Source organism: Zonotrichia leucophrys, chromosome 5, assembly GCF_028769735.1.
Source record: "Zonotrichia leucophrys gambelii isolate GWCS_2022_RI chromosome 5, RI_Zleu_2.0, whole genome shotgun sequence".
Lineage (NCBI taxonomy): Eukaryota > Metazoa > Chordata > Aves > Passeriformes > Passerellidae > Zonotrichia > Zonotrichia leucophrys.
The window spans coordinates 49044923-49063520 of record NC_088175.1 but is presented as its reverse complement, the minus strand read 5'-3'; the positions used below and the strand labels follow the sequence as shown (position 1 = coordinate 49063520).

General features: G+C 50.0%; 1 protein-coding gene and 1 pseudogene across 1 annotated transcript; both read left to right on the top strand.

Moving 5' to 3' along the window:
- The first annotated feature begins 11972 nt into the window (after nt 1–11972).
- LOC135448614 (mas-related G-protein coupled receptor member A1-like) lies at nt 11973–13098 on the top strand. The gene has a single exon (XM_064714799.1). The coding sequence runs from the start codon at nt 12094–12096 to the stop codon at nt 13042–13044; it is 951 nt and encodes a 316-aa protein (XP_064570869.1). The 5' UTR covers nt 11973–12093; the 3' UTR covers nt 13045–13098.
- A 4497-nt stretch (nt 13099–17595) lies between these two features.
- On the top strand, nt 17596–18598 carry LOC135448717 (mas-related G-protein coupled receptor member A2-like; annotated as a pseudogene).

Genomic DNA, 18598 nt, shown 5'->3' with positions numbered 1-18598 from the left:
CCATCATAACCACACACTACAGTTAAAGTGTGTTTCTTATCTATTATATAAACATCACTTTCCTAGGGCTCATTTCCATGCATCCACCTTCTTCTCCCTTCCTGGCCCTGCAGGATCATTCAGAGGGGCCTGTCAGGGTCACATTCACTGAGTGCTCTGATATTAAAGGTGACCTTGCCTTGAACTTTTCCTTTGGCCATGTGCTCTTGCTTTTTGTTACAGAACTTGCCCCAAAACCACTGCAGGCCTCCAAATCCGTTTCTGCACTGGCTCCAGCCACATTTACCATTCTCTCTTCTGCTCTGGAGCACATTGGAGCTGGGCTTTCCTCCTGCCTCCTGGGTCTAAGAACCCTATGGCCAGGAGGAGCAGAGACACTGCCAGGGCTCCCTGGTGGAGCAGGGAAGGACTGGGGCTTTTCTGGGGCACAGGGGTCCCCAGGTGTTGCGGTGTGTTGCAATGTCCTGTTTTAAACTTCCGGGTCCCTTCCCAGGTGTGCCTATCCCTTCTCCCTTCCCCCTCGCCCCTTGCTGAGTGTGCCCTGTCAATCAGGCTAACATACCAGCAAGGCGTCGTGTGGTTCGTCGATTTCAAAGGATGCTCCTCAGGCTGGGGACATTGGCCCGTATAGGTGTCCCTAGTCCCTTGAGACCCTGCCCCTTTCACCTGGTTGGTAGCTCACCTGTCCTCTTCCCTTACCCTGTCCCGGAGCTTAAAAGGTTAATGAGACCATGCGACCTCTATTCTGTTAGCAGCAGTTGCCCCGGTTCAGACCTCTGTACCCATGGAATAAACATCTGGCAACCCTCCAGCAGAATCCTCTCCTTTCTTCTCTTCACCATCGCCAGAAGCCCTCTCTCCTTAGGTAAACGGAGTCCTGACAAGCCTGGACTTGCACCTGTGCCCCGCTGCAATCTCCAGCAGCCAAGGTATCTCTGGGGTAAAACACCACAGAAGCTGCCTTTGGCTCAGCAGCGAGGGTCACACTGACCTAGGCACAATCTAACTGGTTATATTGGGATTCATATTCTAATATATTGGCGTCCCTGAGGTGGCAAAGTGACTCCGCAGCCCAGAGAACGGACTCGCAGTACCGCAGAAAAGCTTCTGGCAGCCGTGCATCCAGCTGGAAGGGCTTTGGTTGCATCGCCCTCAGCTAGAGACTTTGGGAATATTCCCAGAAGAAGTTTCGTGGACTGTTCGGTGCCTCTGGAAAGCCCAGCTTCTGTTTGGTGAGCAGATTTTCCAGAGGAAGAAAAGGGTAGCCTCTCTTGCACCCAGAGAGAGGTCCTTTTCCGGTGGAGACCTGCCTGCCTAGACCCAGCCTACAGCTTCCATTTCACGTGAGTATCTCTGCTTTCGGTAGAGCAGAAGCTCAAAAACAGACTCTGCCGTGAGTTCTGTTCCTTTTTGCCTTTGCATTTTTGGCTGCGCAGCCCCACAGACGGGAATTCATAGCGTCCTAGCTTTAGCTTTCTGCCGCGTGTTTCACTGTCTTTTGGAATTCGCGCCGGAGCGGGATCGCTCTCTGCCCTTTCCCCCCGGCTCGGCAGCGTGCTCGGCTCCTTACACGTGTTACGAGACTCCCTTTCTTTCTCTGTGCAGGGGAGGGGGGGGTGGCTCTCTTTCCACGTGGCCGGGGGATCTGCGGGGTCAGGAGTGCTCTTTGCACACGCGGCGCAGGCCCTCCGGTTTCGGCTGCCACGTGGAGTGGCTGGTCTCTCTGCTCCGCGGGGGGGCTGCATTCCACGGCGGGGTAGGCTTTGTTTCTGTCTCGGTTCGGCAGGGCGTGCCCTGCTGCTGCTACCCGGGAATTTTAAAAGCAGTATATACAGCTGCATTGTGAAGCTTTTGTCTGCTCGCTATCGCTTTCTATCTGTGGTTTTTTTAGAAATTGGTAGCTGAATTTAGCTTTGTTTTTGGTCAGGCGGGATTAAGTACTTTGCTTTTTACATCTAACATTGGTTCCAAACTTAGCATTGTACAAAAAGGAGTGTATTATAATATTGTTAGCATTTTAGTCAAGGGTAATGTGAAATTCTCTAAAGGAAAATTGAAACAGTTTATAAGATGGCTTTTTCTGCAGTTCCCAAACATTTCCCCTGAAGAAATCCACAATATTCAATTCTGGGATAAAGTTGGGAATGAATTGATAACCTTAGGACAATCTGGCAAATCACCCTCAGCTAAATTTGTGTTCTGGAGTTTACAAATTCGAACAGCATTGCTCAAACAAAAGGAAATGGAGAAAAAGCCAAATGTAAAGCCATGTACCTCTGCTCTCCCTGTTTCTCCCTCTCCTAGCTATAAAACCCCTAAACCTCTTTCCCCAAAACTTGGTATTTTAAAGAGAGCACACTCATTGGGAAGTCGGCTCCCAGAGTGTGCAAGAATACCTGAGTTGTTTTGTTCACAAAGCCCTGGCCAGGTTGCGTGGCTTTCCCAACCCCCTGTATCCCCTCCTCTAAAACCCAGAGCACGTGTTAGCTTTCCGGAGAGCAGTGATGTCCAAAATGGCCCCCAGTCCCTAGGGGGTCTGTAAAATGGTGGATGCCATGTGGCATCTTCCCAAACCTGGTCTTCTTCTTCCCAAAATCCTCTTAAGCATTCCAAAATTCCATCCCCATCCCCCTCTCCTCCTGTTCCTCGTGACACCTTCCTCCCTCCCCCCGCCTTTCCTGCAGTACCCTCGGCTCCGCCCCTCTACTCCTCCCAGGGGGCCGCTGCTGACGTGATGTCACCAGGTGTCCCCACCCCCTGCCAGCCCATTGTCCCCGCCCCTTGTTCCCACGGTTGCCCCGCTTCTTGTTTCCACGGTTTCCCCGCCCCTTGCTGGCTTCCTGTCCCCGCCCCCTCCCCGGGTTCCCACGGTGGGGACACACCCACTGCCTGTCCCCAAACCTGTAGCTGTGATCCCAATGCTTCTGATTCCAGGGATACAGAGCAGGGGACAGCAGACCCAATGCATAGTCCCATGTTGTCACTGGCTCCTGTTACGTTTCAGCCTGCAGCTCAGGAAGGAGCAGCCCCAACTGCTAATTGGAGTTCTTTTGGACGACAGTTGATTAAAGAGATCTGTAAATCTCATAAGGAATATGGTCCACACAGTCCATATTTCCGTGGCCTTTTAAATTCTGAATTAAGTAGGACTGTTGTGATTCCACATGATTTAAAACAGCTTTTTTCATGTCTCATGACATCCACGGAATTCAAATTATGGGAATCAGCATTGAAACAACTGCTAAAAGATGCTCTCCCAGGCTTACAGGCTGATCCAAACACAGCGAAAGACAACAGTGGTAACCCTATTACCATTGAGCACCTCTGTGGTGAGGGCCAGTGGTCTTCTCCCTCAGTCCAAGCTGCTGCAATTCCTGCAGAAACACTTGAGAAAGTAAAAGAAGCAGCTGAAAAAGCATTCTTTTCCCTCCAACCTGAGGGGCCTTTTGAGCCCTGTAGTAAAATCAAACAACTACCATCAGAGCCTTTTTTGAAATTTGTAGAAAGGCTAACTAGAGCCATTGAAATACAGGTTAAAAAGGAAAATGCTAGGGAAGCAATTTTAGAAGAAATAGCATTTACAAATGCAAATGAACAGTGTCGAGCGGCAATCCTGAGCCTTCCTATGGAACCTTCCCCTACATTAAAAGATATGCTTCTAGTCTGTAACAGGAAAGTGCCTCTGATGACTGTGGCTGAAGACACCAGACCAAGGCTGCTGCCAAGACCACTTCAGCGTGTCACTGTTGCCAGCCCTGCGCCTTTTCCCTCAGCACAGCAGTACCCTGGGCAGCAGCGGAGACCAGCAATGGTTGAGCCCACTAAACCATGCCTGCTTTGTAATAACCTAGGACACTGGAGCAACCAGTGCCCCCTGAAAAGGGAATTTGATGAATTTAGAAATGGCAGGGGAGGAGAACTACAAGCCCTCCCTAGGGGTCAACAACAAAAAACTGAGAATAAAGCGCCAGCCTGCCAGGCGTGCAGACATAAAAGGAGCAGGCCAAGAGAATAAGGGTAGCAAAACAAATCAAGTGCGCGATAATATTAACATTTGTGCAAGTGAAGCAGGTGCTTCAAAGACCAAGTCTGCTAGTCCACTGTTGAAAGTGAAACAAAATAACCTTTGTTATGATTTAAGTGATTCTGTATTAACCGCATCTTCTGTCAATGAGCCTTACAGGTTGCAGCTGACAGAGTCACTCCACCTGAAGGACACTGACTGGCATTTTGTCTCTGTAAATCCTGAACAGAAGGGTACTTGGAACCAAATTCGTTGTAAGTACATCATCACTGGGGACAAAAACACACCACAAGAGATCGAAATTGCTCCGGGAATGACAACATCAGATCCCAAGCAATTTGTTCTCAGCCTGCACTCTTTCCACCCACCCCTGTTTCTTCCCAAGGGACAAATTGTTGCTCAAGCTATCCCTGTGCCATCTTTACCTGAAAATGTCGATAAACAAGGGCCCACAGTCACCCGGGTCCAAGTTATTGGGACAGATAAACCCAAATTGTGGTGCAATGTCAGTGGGGGTGGGGAGTCTAAACGCATTGAGATGCTTGTAGACACAGGTGCAGACTGCACAGTGATTCCAGTACAAGACTGGCCAGCATACTGGCCTTTACAAAATGTTGCTGGTCACCTTCGAGGTGTAGGAGGTCTGCAATTGGCAAAACAATCCAAAAGCATTATTCAATTCGAGGGTCCAAAAGGACAATTGGCAAATATCCGTCCATTTGTGTTAGATTATTCAGAACCTTTGTTAGGGAGAGATTTAATGGCCCAGTGGGCCATTAAATTGATATTCCAGACTCTCCACAGCATTTTTGTGCAGCAGTCATTGAACAACAGCGCCCCACCCAAAAACTGAAGTGGAAAACAGACAAACCAGTTGATGTGAAACAGTGGCCACTCAGTAAACAAAAAATAAAAGTGCTTGAGGAACTAGTACAAGAGCAACTAAGAAAGGGCCACATTGTGGAGACCATGTCCCCATGGAACTCTCCCGTGTTTGTCATCCAAAAAGCTGACAAAAAGAGGTGGCGACTCCTCTGTGACCTCCGACAAATTAATAATGTAATTGAAGATATGGGTTCTCCCCAACCTGGTATGCCATCCCCAACAATGCTTCCCCAAGATTGGAAATTAGCTGTTATTGATATTAAAGATTGTTTTTTCCAAATCCCATTGCACCCTGACAATGCACCGCGTTTGGCATTCTCAGTCCCTTCTATCAATTTAGAAGCTCCTATGAAAAGGTACCATTGGACCGTTCTTCTTCAGGGATTAAAGGTATCTCCAGCTATCTGCCAGTGGTATGTCTCTTCCCTGCTTTCCCCAGTGCGTGCAGCCACAGAGAAGGCCATCATCTATCATTATATGGATGATATCCTTGTGTGTGCCCCCAATGATGATTTACTCACACATGCGCTTGACCTAACGATCGATGCATTGATTGTTGCAGGGTTCGAGCTCCAGGAAAAGAAAATTCAAAAGATGCCACCTTGGAAGTATTTGGGCTTAGAAATTGGAAATAGGACCATTGTTCCTCAAAAACTAGAAATCAGTCCAAGGATCAAGACCCTTGCGGATGTCCACAAGTTGTGTGGGTCTTTGAATTGGGTAAGACCATGGCTTGGTCTGACTAATGAAGACCTTGCCCCTCTTTTCAATTTATTGAAAGGGGGAGAGGACCCAGGTGCTCCTAGGTCTATTACCCCAGAGGCACAGAAAGCTCTAGAAAAGGTTCAGATGGCAATGTCCACAAGACAGGCCCACCGATGCCGGCCTGACCTGCCATTCAAATTTATCATCCTAGGTAAGTTGCCACACCTCCATGGAATTATTTTCCAGTGGGAGGAAAAACAAACACCTAAGGCAAAGGACACACTAAAAAAGGACCGGGACCAGAGGCACTCTCTCTTGATCATAGAATGGGTTTTCCTCAGTCACAAAAGGTCCAAGAGACTGACAAAGCCTCAGGAGCTGGTAGCAGAACTGATCTGGAAAGCAAGGACCCGGATCAGGGAGTTAGCAGGATGTGATTTTAAGTGCATTCACATTCCAGTTGAGTTAAAATCAGGTCAAAATACTATGAAAATACTGGAACAATTGTTTCAAGAAAATGAAGTGTTGCAGTTTGCTCTGGATTCCTACTCAGGACAATTTTCGGTAGCACGGCCCGCTTACAAATTGTTTGAACAAGATGTTCAATTTACTTTAAAATTAAGAACTGCTCTAAGTAGGAGACCTTTAAAAAGGGCTCTAACTGTCTTTACAGATGCGTCCGGGAGGTCCCACAAGTCCGTTATGACTTGGAAGGATCCTCAAACCCAGCAGTGGGAGACGGACATTGCTGAGGTGGAAGGTTCACCTCAGGTTGCTGAATTGGCTGCGGTTGTTAGGGCTTTTGAAAGGTTCTCAGAACCATTTAATCTGATTACAGACTCTGCATACGTGGCAGGAGTAGTATCCAGAGCAGATCAAGCAATACTGCAAGATGTATCTAACATCGCACTTTTTGAATTGCTTTCCAAACTGGTAAAGTTAGTCACTCACCGAGAGCAACCATTTTATGTGATGCATGTCAGGTCACACACTGACTTGCCAGGGTTTATCGCTGAAGGCAACAGAAGGGCAGATGCTCTTGCTGCACTTGCAGTGATGGTCACTCTCCCAAATGCTTTTGAACAGGCAAAAATCAGCCACCAGCTTTTCCACCAAAATGCACCTGGCCTGGTTCGCCAGTTTAACATCACTCGAGAACAGGCCAAAGCGATTGTGGCCACGTGCCCAAATTGCCAACAACATGCACTCCCTACAGTGAGTACAGGAGCAAACCCAAGGGGACTGAACAGTTGTGAACTGTGGCAAACAGATGTAACACACATACAGGCTTTTGGACGGCAGAAATATGTTCATGTTAGTGTAGATACCTTTTCTGGAGCGGTCTATGCTTCTGCCCACACAGGAGAATCATCTATTGATGCTATTAAGCACCTCTTACAGGCTTTTTCTTTCATGGGCATCCCCAAGGAGCTGAAAACTGATAATGGGCCTGCTTATAAATCCAAGGAATTCGAGAGCTTCCTGCAGCAATGGGGAGTAGAGCATAAAATTGGCATCCCCTACTCCCCTACAGGTGAAGCCATTGTAGAAAGAACTCACCGTGATATTAAAAGGGTCCTGGACCAGCAACAACAGGTTCTGAAGGTAGAACCTCCCCACATCCGGTTATCCAGGGCACCATTCACAATCAATTTTCTGAATTGTTCTTTTGACAGCCTGAACCCACCCATCCTACGCCACTTTGGGGGGAGCAGTCACAGGTTGATAAAAGAAAAACCTCCGGTTTTAGTAAAGGACCCTGAGACTTGGAAAATGGTGGGACCTTACAAATTGGTTACTTGGGGCCTGTGTGTCCACCCCCTCTGGTTTAAGGTGGGTTCCTTCCAAATGGGTAAAGCCCTATGTTCCCAAAGTCTCAGAGAAATCTGCAGAAGCACCCCAGGTTGCTCACGCTGCCTGGAGAAGAAAACGCCGCGCGCGTTCTCTGGAGAAAATTCCATTTAAGCCTCCTATCTGGAATAGTTTGTAATATATGTTTGTCTTAAGTTTCCTTTTACCGATTTAGATCCTGCTGTTTGTGTGCAGTCTCGAGACGCCATGAGACCGAGCCTGTTTCTCGTCCTACTTGCGATCATTTCTCCAGCGATCTCCTGGTTAGTCCCTCAGCCCAAAGCAAATGTATGGACCACTCTGGCCAGAGCCCTTGGACAAGATCACATTTGCCTCTCCACCGCGACAGCCTCTGACCCCCTGTCAACTTGCCTGGTGGGAGTTCCTTTTAAATCCTCAGAATTCCCGAATGAAATGTGGAGTGCTTTAAATGAAGTTAACTTACTCGCACCTTCCCCTGGCCGTTACCCTGCTGACAATCCTTTGCTGTTTTGGCAGGAGTGGGCGAGAAAGTTACCAGTGTCAAAAAGGGAGCCACAAGAGTTCCATCTCTTAGGCTCCATGAATGCAACCTTTTGCATTCACTTTAAATTCAATTCCCGCTTACCATATCATGAAGCTAAACCAAACACCTATCCTAACCCTAGCAACCCACTCTACACAGACAAGAACTGGTGTAAAAATTCAGTCTTAGTTATACACTCATCAGGTGGTGATTACAAGCCTCGTGAACTCCCAAAAGGTGTGTTTTTAATATGTGGAGACAGAGCATGGGCAGGACTCCCTCCTCGTCTGCTCGGAGGTCCGTGTACATTTGGCAAGCTGAGCCTGTTAACACCAAATCGAACAAATCTAATACATTGGCAAACTAAAAACAACACACATACATTGGCTATCAAAAAAAGAGACCTAAGGCAATTAGACCCTGACTGTAATTCAGAAATTGTTCACTGGTCCAGACTAAAGGCCACTGCAATTACAGTCCTTCTGCCGTGGATCTCGGCAGCAAAAACTATGGGAGAATTGGGCCGATTGGAATGTTGGGTTGCAAAACAGGCAAATCTCACTTCTACTGCCCTGAGTGACCTCTTATCAGATGAGGAAATTACCAGGCAAGCCACCATTCAAAATAGGGCCGCCATAGACTATCTGCTCCTTCTGCACAACCATCGCTGTGAAGAATTTGAAGGACTGTGCTGTCTCGACTTGTCATCAAAGGCAGAGAACGTCCATGCCACAATTGACAAGATGAAAACTATGGTGAGCGACATCAAGAGAGAAATTGACGACTGGCTGAGTGGACTTTTCAATGGCTGGGGACTCTCGGGCTGGTTGGGATCTATTCTGAAAACTGTATTTTTAGTGCTGTTTATTTTAGTTATAGTTATTGTAGTTTTTAGCATTGTTTTTGGACTAATCAAACGCATGGTTCTCAAGTTAATCTCAAGCTCAACTCCCCCTCCTGAGGTCTACCATTTGGAAGCCCTCAGTGCTCCAGTGGATGACCTGGAGGCCTCAGTGGAAAACACTGACCCTCCTGTAGAAGAAGAACCGATTTGCCAACCATGGTTTGGCAATCATTCTGCACCATAAACACAGTCCTCTTCTTTTTAAACAAAACTAGGGGGAGATGTTGCGGTGTCTTGCAATGTCCTGTTTTAAACTTCCGGGTCCCTTCCCAGGTGTGCCTATCCCTTCTCCCTTCCCCCTCGCCCCTTGCTGAGTGTGCCCTGTCAATCAGGCTAACATACCAGCAAGTCGTCGTGTGGTTCGTTGATTTCAAAGGATGCTCCTCAGGCTGGGGGACATTGGCCCGTATAGGTGTCCCTAGTCCCTTAAGACCCTGCCCCTTTCACCTGGTTGGTAGCTCACCTGTCCCCTCCCCTTACCCTGTCCCGGAGCTTAAAAGGTTAATGAGACCATGCGGCCTCTATTCTGGTGGCAGCAGTTGCCCCGGTTCAGACCTCTGTACCCATGGAATAAACATCTGGCAACCCTCCAGCAGAATCCTCTCCTTCATCTCTTCACCATCGCCAGAAGCTCTCTCTCCTGAGGTAAATGCAGTCCTGACAAGCCTGGACTTCCACCAGTGCCCTGCTGCAATCTCCAGCAGCCAAGGTATCTCTGGGGTAAAGCACCACAGTGCTGCCTTTGGCTCAGCAGCGAGGGTCACACTGACCCAGGCACAATCTAACTGGTTATATTGGGATTCATATTCCAATACCCAGGGATGGACTGGAGTGTTGCAGGCAGTTTTGAAGGGGTCAGGAGAGGCTCGGAGCACGTTGGAGGGGGTCTGGATGCCAACAATCCCAAATCTCCCCACTGGAGGAGAGCAGAGCCTGACAGGCCATGCTCAGAGTGGGGGAACAGCTCCATCTGGGAAAGCTGTGGGATTTGATAGGATGGGAAGAGGATGGCGAGCGGGATGTTGATGGTGTTGGGGATGGGGATGGGGAAAGGCATGGAGATGGGGAGCAGGGATGAGGATGGAATTGGGATAGCAGGAGGAAGCAGCTCAGCTGTGCTTCCTCGGCCCAGAGCATGTTTTTGCAATGATCTCAGAGCCCTTCCCGGAACAGGAGTTGTTTCTGAGAAGCACCCAGCTGCCTCACCCACAATGCCAGCACTGCCAGCAGCATTCCAGTGGCACCAGCATCCCTCTGCTGCTGGATGGACAATGACCCCTCAGGGAAGAGAAACAAGGAACGGTAGAAACCTATTTAGAGAGGGCAGGCAGTTGCAGAATGGGACACTCTGCAGGGAAGAAATGTTTCTCATCAGGAGAGAAAGAGGAGCCAATCACAAAAATCTTCATTTAGAGCTTCTGACAAAAGCCACTTCCGCTGTAGGGGAAAATAAACCACAAAAAAACCTCCAAAAAAATACCCACACCCAACATAAATAACTCAGAGGAACTGAATTTCTGTGGTAGACTAAGTTGCAATTTTCGATTCCCCCACTCCCCCCATGACTCCACCAAGCCTTGGGAAGCCACACCAGAACAGGGCACAGACAGGAACCAGCAGGTTGAGAATGCAGAGCTCCTGGTGACCTGGGCACTTTCTCCTTCATGTCCCTGACCTGGCAGGAGCCGCTTTAGGACATGGATCCCAAAGGAGCAAGAGGGACCAGGAAGTGCCGCTGATCTGCACAGACCCCTTTGCCTGCTGCTGCCCCACGGGGAACAGGTCAGTGGAATGTTTGCCTTCCTCCCTACCCCATCTTTCTCTCCTGCAGCAGCTGCTCTGTTCCTGCCACCCTCTCCTGGTGACCGCAGTGCCCTCCCCAGCTTCCCCCTCCTCTGCCCTGTGCATCCCGTCTGTATCCTAATACTGAAATGGGACAGAACAAACTTTCTAACACAATGCAAAGCATGAGGAAGCAGGAATTCTTGACCTGCCCAGGACATAGAGGGATCTCTCCTTGTGTTGAGTCTATGGTGAGATTTTACAACTGGGTATTAATCCATTAGAACCACATGTAGGCATTAAAAAGTATTTCTTACCTAACACACAAACACCATTTTCCTAGAACTCATTTCCATGCACCCAACTCCTCCTGGAAGTCCTTTTATGATCCTGAAGGTTCATTCAGAGGGGTCTCTCTGGTGGTCATATTCAATGAATGCTGCCATATTAAAGATGCCCTTGCCTTGAACTTTTCCTCTGGCCATGCACTGCTGCCTCTTGTTCCAGAATTTGCCCCAAAATCACTGCAGGCCTCCTGATCTGTTTCTGCACTGGTTCCTGCCATGTTTGTCATCCTGTGTGCCAGCCTTTACATCCTGTGAGAAACAACCACCCACTTTTTAAAATTTTAAAGGTTTATTAAACCTTAACAAAAAATGCAACAAAAGGGCTAAATAAGGAGAAGCAGGCCTGGGAGCTTCCCTCATGGCTGCCCACCATGTGGCTGGCTGATCTTCAAGATGGATGCTTCACCTCTGATACCCCGGGGGTTGCATCAGCTAAACCTGGCCCCTCCCAAAGTCTGTCAGTCAGCCCTTCTTTGTGTTTATTGCTGGAGCCTGCTTTCCTGCAGCTTGACTGGAGGGTCAGGTGTTCCCATGCTGCACCTCTTCCCCTCCAGCAACAGGCTTTTGTACAGCCCTTCTTTCTACCTGTCCTAGATGACTCAGGATCTCTGATGGCAACAGTACAGAGGGGGAGAAGGGGGCTATAGGGAGAACAGGGGACATCTAAACAACAGACTGCAATACCATAATTATCCATCAATAAAGCTTCTCTTAATATTCACACAGTATTCATCCCTGAACTGTGAGAGCCAATCATCCCATTATCTATCTATTACACATCCTTTAAAATTTTGGCCACTTTACTTTTGAAAAACTTCAGAAGAACTGAAAATGTTCATTCTCTATGTTATTTATCAGCCTTCTGCTAACCAGCCCGACCCTCCCACCTCCCTCTCCCACCCCACAATTTCAACTGCCCTCCTCCCCTGCACATCTCACTCCTCCCCAGTCCTCCTCCACCCACATCCTTCCCACTGCAGGGCACTGCTGAGGAGCCACATGGTCCATCCCTGGATTCTCCAAGCACTGACTGCCCATCCACTCTGACCACAGCCAGGGCCACACCCCACTGCCTGCCCAGCATCCATCCATGGAGGTGAGCACCGTGTCCCCTCTTTTCACCTCACCGACTGACACACCTGCTCAGTGTGAGATCAATGTCTCCAACATGGCCATAGACTTTATGATGCTGCTCGTTGGCCTCTGTGGGCTGGCTGGGAATGGACTTATTCTCTGGCTCCTGCACGTTAATGCCATCACCCACTTCATCTCCAAACAGGCCAACGTTGACTTCCTCTTCCTCATCTTCATGTTGCCCTCCGCACTGCTCTTCCTTGTGGAGGAGGTTTCCTGCTCTGCTATAATGCCCCTGATGTATTTGAGCTTGCTTTTCCAGCTGTCGCTGTTCACCTACATTATAGGGCTGTACCGGCTGACATTCATCAGCATTCAGAGATGCAGATCCATCCTCTGCCTGGTATTCTGTGGTTGCCAACTGTCCGAACACTTGTTGTGGGTGTTGATGACTCCCCTGTTCTGGGTCCTCCTCTTCATTTCCTTTGCTGTCAGTCCCACGGTGACTTCCCTGTGCCAGTCACACGAGCACGAACAATGTCAGGTGGCTGTCACCTCCATGTACACCCTCAACCTCTTTCTATTTGCTGTACCCATGGTCATTTCCAGCACAATCCTCTTCATTCATCTCAAGCCTAGCTCCCAGCAGCAGCCACACAAGAGGCTTGACATTGTTATCTTCCTCGTTGCACTCGTCAGTCTGCCCCTCAGTCTCTGGTTTTTCCTGCAGCAGCTCGGTTACACAGTTGTGTCCTCCCAGGCACTTTTCCTACTTGGCTGCATCAACAGCAGCATCAAACCCTTCATCTGCTTCTTGGTGGGGAGCTGGAAGAGAGACTGCTCCATGGGGAGCTGCTGGAGGTACTTCTCCGTGCAGTCCCTAAGGGAGGTGATCCACAGTGTCTTTGGGGAGCCAGAAGAAAACACTGCCTGTGGAGGTGATCCTGTTGTGAACACAGTTATCTGAGCCTATTGATCCCTTCCACTGCACTGCTGAAGGACCCTGGGACAGTGGCTGAGAGATTCCTTGAGCCTCCTGATCAATAAATACAGGATCACCCTCCCTGTGCTGCTGCATCCCCAGCCCCTTTCCAGGCTGCTCTGGGCTCTGATCCGTGCTTGGGAGGCCTCAGCCTTGAGGAAGCAGCCCCTGAGCTCAGCTCCTGTGGTGCTGATCAGAAACACCCTCTGCTCCCAGCAACTGCTGCTGTCCAACCACCTCCTGGGCTGCTATCAACAGCCTTGGAAATTATTGTACTGCCCTGGATGCCACAGCATCCCTGCTCTGCCACTGTCCCAGCAAGCTGCTGGCCCCAAGTGTGGCCAGGCTGAACCATTGCTGTGAGTGGCACCCATGCCTTGGGGCCCTGTGAGCAGCGGCCCCAAAGGAGAGCCTTGGAGCTCTGCTGGGCCCAGCAGCGCTGAGCAGAAGCTCCCTGGCACTGGGGCCTCTCCCAGCTGGGATCTCTCCCGGCTGCTGCCCTGGGCTGATCCCCCAACGCCCACGGCTCCTGGGCCCATCCCCCCAGGGCTGCAGGCCCAGCCCTTGGCCCAGGGAGGAGATGCAAAGGGATCCGCAGGGAGCATTTCACTGCCTGCCAGGGCAATTGCTCACAGGCACCTTGCACTCACTCTGCCTGGCTGGCTGGCTGTGTGCACACACGTCTGCATCTGCTCTGGCAAATGTGGCAGAAATGCTGCTCTCAGCTGTGTTAGTACCTGAGACATCTCACTGGGGCAAGCCTTGAAGGAAGTATCAGGCATAAATAAGGTTAAATGATGCTAAGTGATATTCCTCAGCTGAATTGATAAGTTTAAGGTGTAACTGAATTACTGTTAAGTTTGAGTCCTCTAAAGCATTCAGGCCATTTTCCTTTTAATCCTTATCCTTACTGTCCTTTTGTCACCTGCCCTTGCACTCACACAAAAACACACACACAGGGACAGAACTTTGTTGTGCTGCTGCTTATTATTAAACATGGTTTTTACTGATATCCTTGCTGGTGGTTTTGTGCCTTCAGAAATTCTTCCTCTGCCCTGGCTTTGGCCTCTCTCTCAGCAGGCTGGGATGGTGCAGCTCCAAGGGGAGGAGCAGTCCGTGCTCCTCAGCACAGCCACCCCCTTCCAGGACCAGGATGACATCTGTGTTTGTCACCATTGTCTCCATGAGGCATCAACCCCCTCCCTGTGGCTTCTCTGAGGTCTCTGAGCTGGGGCTGTTCAGCCTGGAGAAGGGAAGGCTTCAGGGAGACCTTAGAGCCTCTTCCAGGGCCTAAAGAGGCTCCAAGAACAGCAGAGGTGCTGTTTGGTTGGACAAAGGTCTGAGGTAAGGACAAGGCAGAATGGCTTCCCACTGCCAGAGAACAAGGTTAGGGGGAATACTGGGAAGAAATTCTTCCCTGTCAGGGTGGAGAGTCCCTGGCACAGGTTTCCAGAGATGCTCTGGCCTCCCCATCCCTGGAGGTGTTCCAGGCCAGGCTGGATGGTGTTTGAAGCAGCCCAGTCTAGTGGAAGGTGTCCCTGCTTGCAAAGGGGTGAGATCAGGAAAAAACAACCACAAGTATTCCCAAGGCTGAGGAGGAGGAGGATGAGCTCTGGTGAAGGGGCACCCCAGCACCCCAACATCTGGTCTCCAAAAACTTTTATTGCATCATCGGGGGGTACTGTCAGTAATAAATGTGGGCTCTGATGCTGATAACCTGCTGCAAGCCTGTTGTGGTTTGGCACTGGCCAAACGCCAGGCACCCATGAAAGCCGTTCACTCACCTTCCCCTGCTGTCAGCTGGGCAGAGGAGAGGGAAACAAAAATTAACAAAGGGCTCATGACTTGAGAAGAGGACTGGGAAAAAAACACTCCAAGAGTGAAAAAACAGGTTCGAATCTTCTGGTATTAATTAATTTTTTATAAACAGAGGCAGAGTATGATAATGAGAAGTAATAAAAAACTTTAAACCACTTTTTTTCCCCTAGGCCCTCCCTCTTTCCCACCAACAGTGCAGGGAGACAGGGCGAGGGGTTCTTCACCAGCATTGAAGCACTGCCATAAAACACTGTTTGCCTGGGAAAATCAGGGTATTCATTAAACTAAGACAGAGGGCATCTTCTGATAGGAATTGAAACAAACAAAACACCAAAATCATAATGTAATAAATTGGGAGCATTTGGAGAGTATCTATTTAAAAATCTTGGATATTATAGTGTATGAAAATGCCTGAAAATTGTTGTTTCTTTGGACATACCTGTGGCAAATAAATTTCCAATATGTTCACAATTTTGACTCAAATTTTTTATCAGTGTAACACACTTTTTCAGTTAGACTTAAAATGTCTTAATTTCAGAGGGGCCACAGCCATGGTTTGTGCTCCCTGCAGCAACCACGATCCCCAGAGCCAGAGCTGGGCTGGCACGGACACGATGGCCCAGGGGCTCAGCATTCCCCACGCCGAGTGCTCTGTGAGTGTCGCAGCAGAGACCTCCCCTGAGATATTTAATTTTTAATTTTGTGAGCCAGGTGCAAAGATTCCTCTGCCTTCAGAAATTCTTCCTCTCCACTGCCTTCAGCTGCTCCCTCAGCAGGCTCAGGTGGTGCAGCAGCAAGGAGAGGAGGAGGCCATGATCCTCAGCACAGCCACCCCCTTCCAGGAGCAGGGTGACACCTGTGTTTGTCACCATGGGCTCCACGGGGCATCAACGCCCTCCCCCCAACCTCCTTTGGACACAAACAAGAGGCACTACAGGGATGGCTCCACTGCTGTTCATTGGGCTGCAGAAGCATGGAATTGCCAGGAGGAGCACAAACACTGCTGGGGCTCCTGAGTGGGGCAGGAGAGGAGCGGGGCTGTCTGGAGGGGAAGGCAGCCAGGGGGGAATTTCTAGAGGATGTCAGAGGGGGCATGATGCCTTAGGATTTTAGCCTTTCTATTTTTCATACCCTGTTCTGCATTAGTGCATTACTCTAAACTCCATGGACAGTGTTAGGTAACTGCACATTTTGGTCAGACAAAACAGTCCCTCTAGGCCTGAAATTCAAGGACACTCTACTGCCTGAGGCCCAGAAAAGTACAGACAAAAGTGAATGTGGGAGGGCAAACTGGGGCTAAATGACTTCATTACCTGAAGGTGTAATTGGAGGATTGACCCCTGATTTGTAAATGGACCACACTTAGATCTGTCTGAAAAACTCATGACCATGTCCGTTTTGGGTGCAGCCCCTCTCGGAGGCTTTGAGAGCCCAAGGTGAACCTTTTGAAGGCCTCTCATCAATGCCTCCTTTTATTCTCTTCACCTGCTCTGGCCTCTGTTCCAGGGAGCCAGCCCAAGGCATCAGGCAGACAGGGGCTGGAGGGGGCAGGAGGGCTCTGGGTGCCACCAATCCCAAATCTGCCACTGGACAGCAGCAGAGCCCAACAGGCCACACCTGCAGCCAGGGAGAGGCCAGGGACTGGGAACCCATCGGGATGGGATGGGATGGGATGGGATGGGATGGGATGGGATGGGATGGGATGGGATGGGATAGGATAGGATAGGATAGGATAGGATAGGATAGGATAGGATAGGATAGGATAGGATAGGATAGGATAGGATAGGATAGGATAGGATAGGATAGGATAGGATAGGAGCAGTTTAGCTCTGCTTCCTTGGACCCAGGGGAGACTTTGGAAATGATCCCAGAGCTCCTCCCTAAATAGGAGTTACTTCTGATGAGCACCCAGCTGACTCAACATCACTGCCTGCACTGCCAGCATTCCAGTTCCACCAGCACCACCAGCATCCCTCTGCTGCTGGAGGGACAGTGACCTCTGTCAGAGAAGGGAAGCAAGGAATGGTAGAAACCTGCCAGGAGAGAGAAGGCAGTCGGAGAATGGGACACTCTGCAGGCAAGAAATGTTTCTCATCAGGAGGAAATGAGAAGCCATTTGCGAAATATTCAATTTGGACTTTTTGACAGGACTCACTTCCTCCATACCAAAAAAAACCCTAGAGATAGAAGTGTGAGGAAGTGAATTTCTGATATAGCCAAAGCTGCAATTTCCAACTCCCCAATGTCTCCCCCGAGCCTTAGGGAGCAACACCAGGATTGGGCACAGACAGAGCCAGCAGGATGGGAGTGAGGAGCTCCTGGTGACCTGGGCACTTTCTTCTTCATGTCCCTGACCTGGCAGGAGCCGCTTTAGGACACGGATCCCAAAGGAGCAAGAGGGACCAGGAAGCGCCGTTGATCTGCACAGACCCCTTTGCCTGCTGCTGCCCCACAGGGAACAGGTCAGTGGAATGTTTGCCTTACTCCCTACCCCACCTTCCTCTCCTGCAGCAGCTGCTCTGTTCCTGACACCCTCTCCCGGTGACCGCAGGGCCCTCCCCAGATCCTCCCTCCTCTGCCCTGTGCTTTGCTTCCTCATCCCCTGCTGAACAGCCCAACCCTCCCACCTCCCTCTCACACCCCACAATTTCCACTGCCCTCCTCCCCTGCACATCTCACTCCTCCCCACTGAATCCTTCCCACTGCAGGGAGCTGCTGAGGAGCCACATGGTCCATCCCTGGATTCTCCAAGCACTGACTGCCCATCCACTCTGACCACAGCCAGGGGCCACATCCCACTGCCTGCCCAGCGTCCATCCATGGATGTGAGCACCGTGTCCCCATCTCCTGCCTCACCCACTGAAGGAGAACATCTGTGTGAGACAGATGTCACCAGCGTAGCAATACTCAGTGTGACACCGCTCATCTGCCTCTGTGGGCTGGCTGGGAACGGGGCTGTCATCGGCCTCCTCAACCTGAAAAGTGTCAACTATGGCATCTTTGACCTGGCTCTTGCCGACTTCCTCTTCCTTCTCTTCACAGTCCCCTCTGCCATCCTCTTCCTGGTGGAGGACGTGGCCTGCTCTCCTATTGTGCCTCTGCTCTACCTGCGTTTCCTTCTGCAGCTGTCAGTGGTCTCCTACTACTGGAGGCTGTTCCGCCTGACAGCCCACAGCCTAGGAAAGGACGTGTCCTCACTCTGAAGCTCTGCTGCTGCTGCCAACTTCCCGAGCGCCTGACGTGGGTGGTGTGGAGATCCAAATACTGGGTCTTTTTCACTCTTTTCACTATCATTCTTGCAGTGACATTCTTGTGCCCATCACAAGAGCAGGAGCACTGCCCGACAGATCTCATCTCCATGTACTCCATCATCCTGCTCCTCTTTGTTGCACCCGTGGTGATTTACCGCATAATCGTCCTCATTAAGCCCAAGCAACGCTCCCAGCAGCAGCAGCCCAAGAGGCGCAACATTTTTATCATTATCATTTCACTCTTCACTCTCCTCCTCATCCTCTGCAATTTCCTGCAGCAGCTCGGTTACATAACTGTGTCCTTAGAGGTTGTTTTCCTGCTCACCTGCACCATCAAACCATTCATCTACTTCTTGGCAGTTAGGTGCAGGAGGCCCTGCTCTGTGCAGTCCCTCCATCTCTCCCTCAACAGTGTCTTTGAGGAGCAGAAAGAAAAAGCTGCATGCGGAAATGATGTCCCAGCCTGCTGA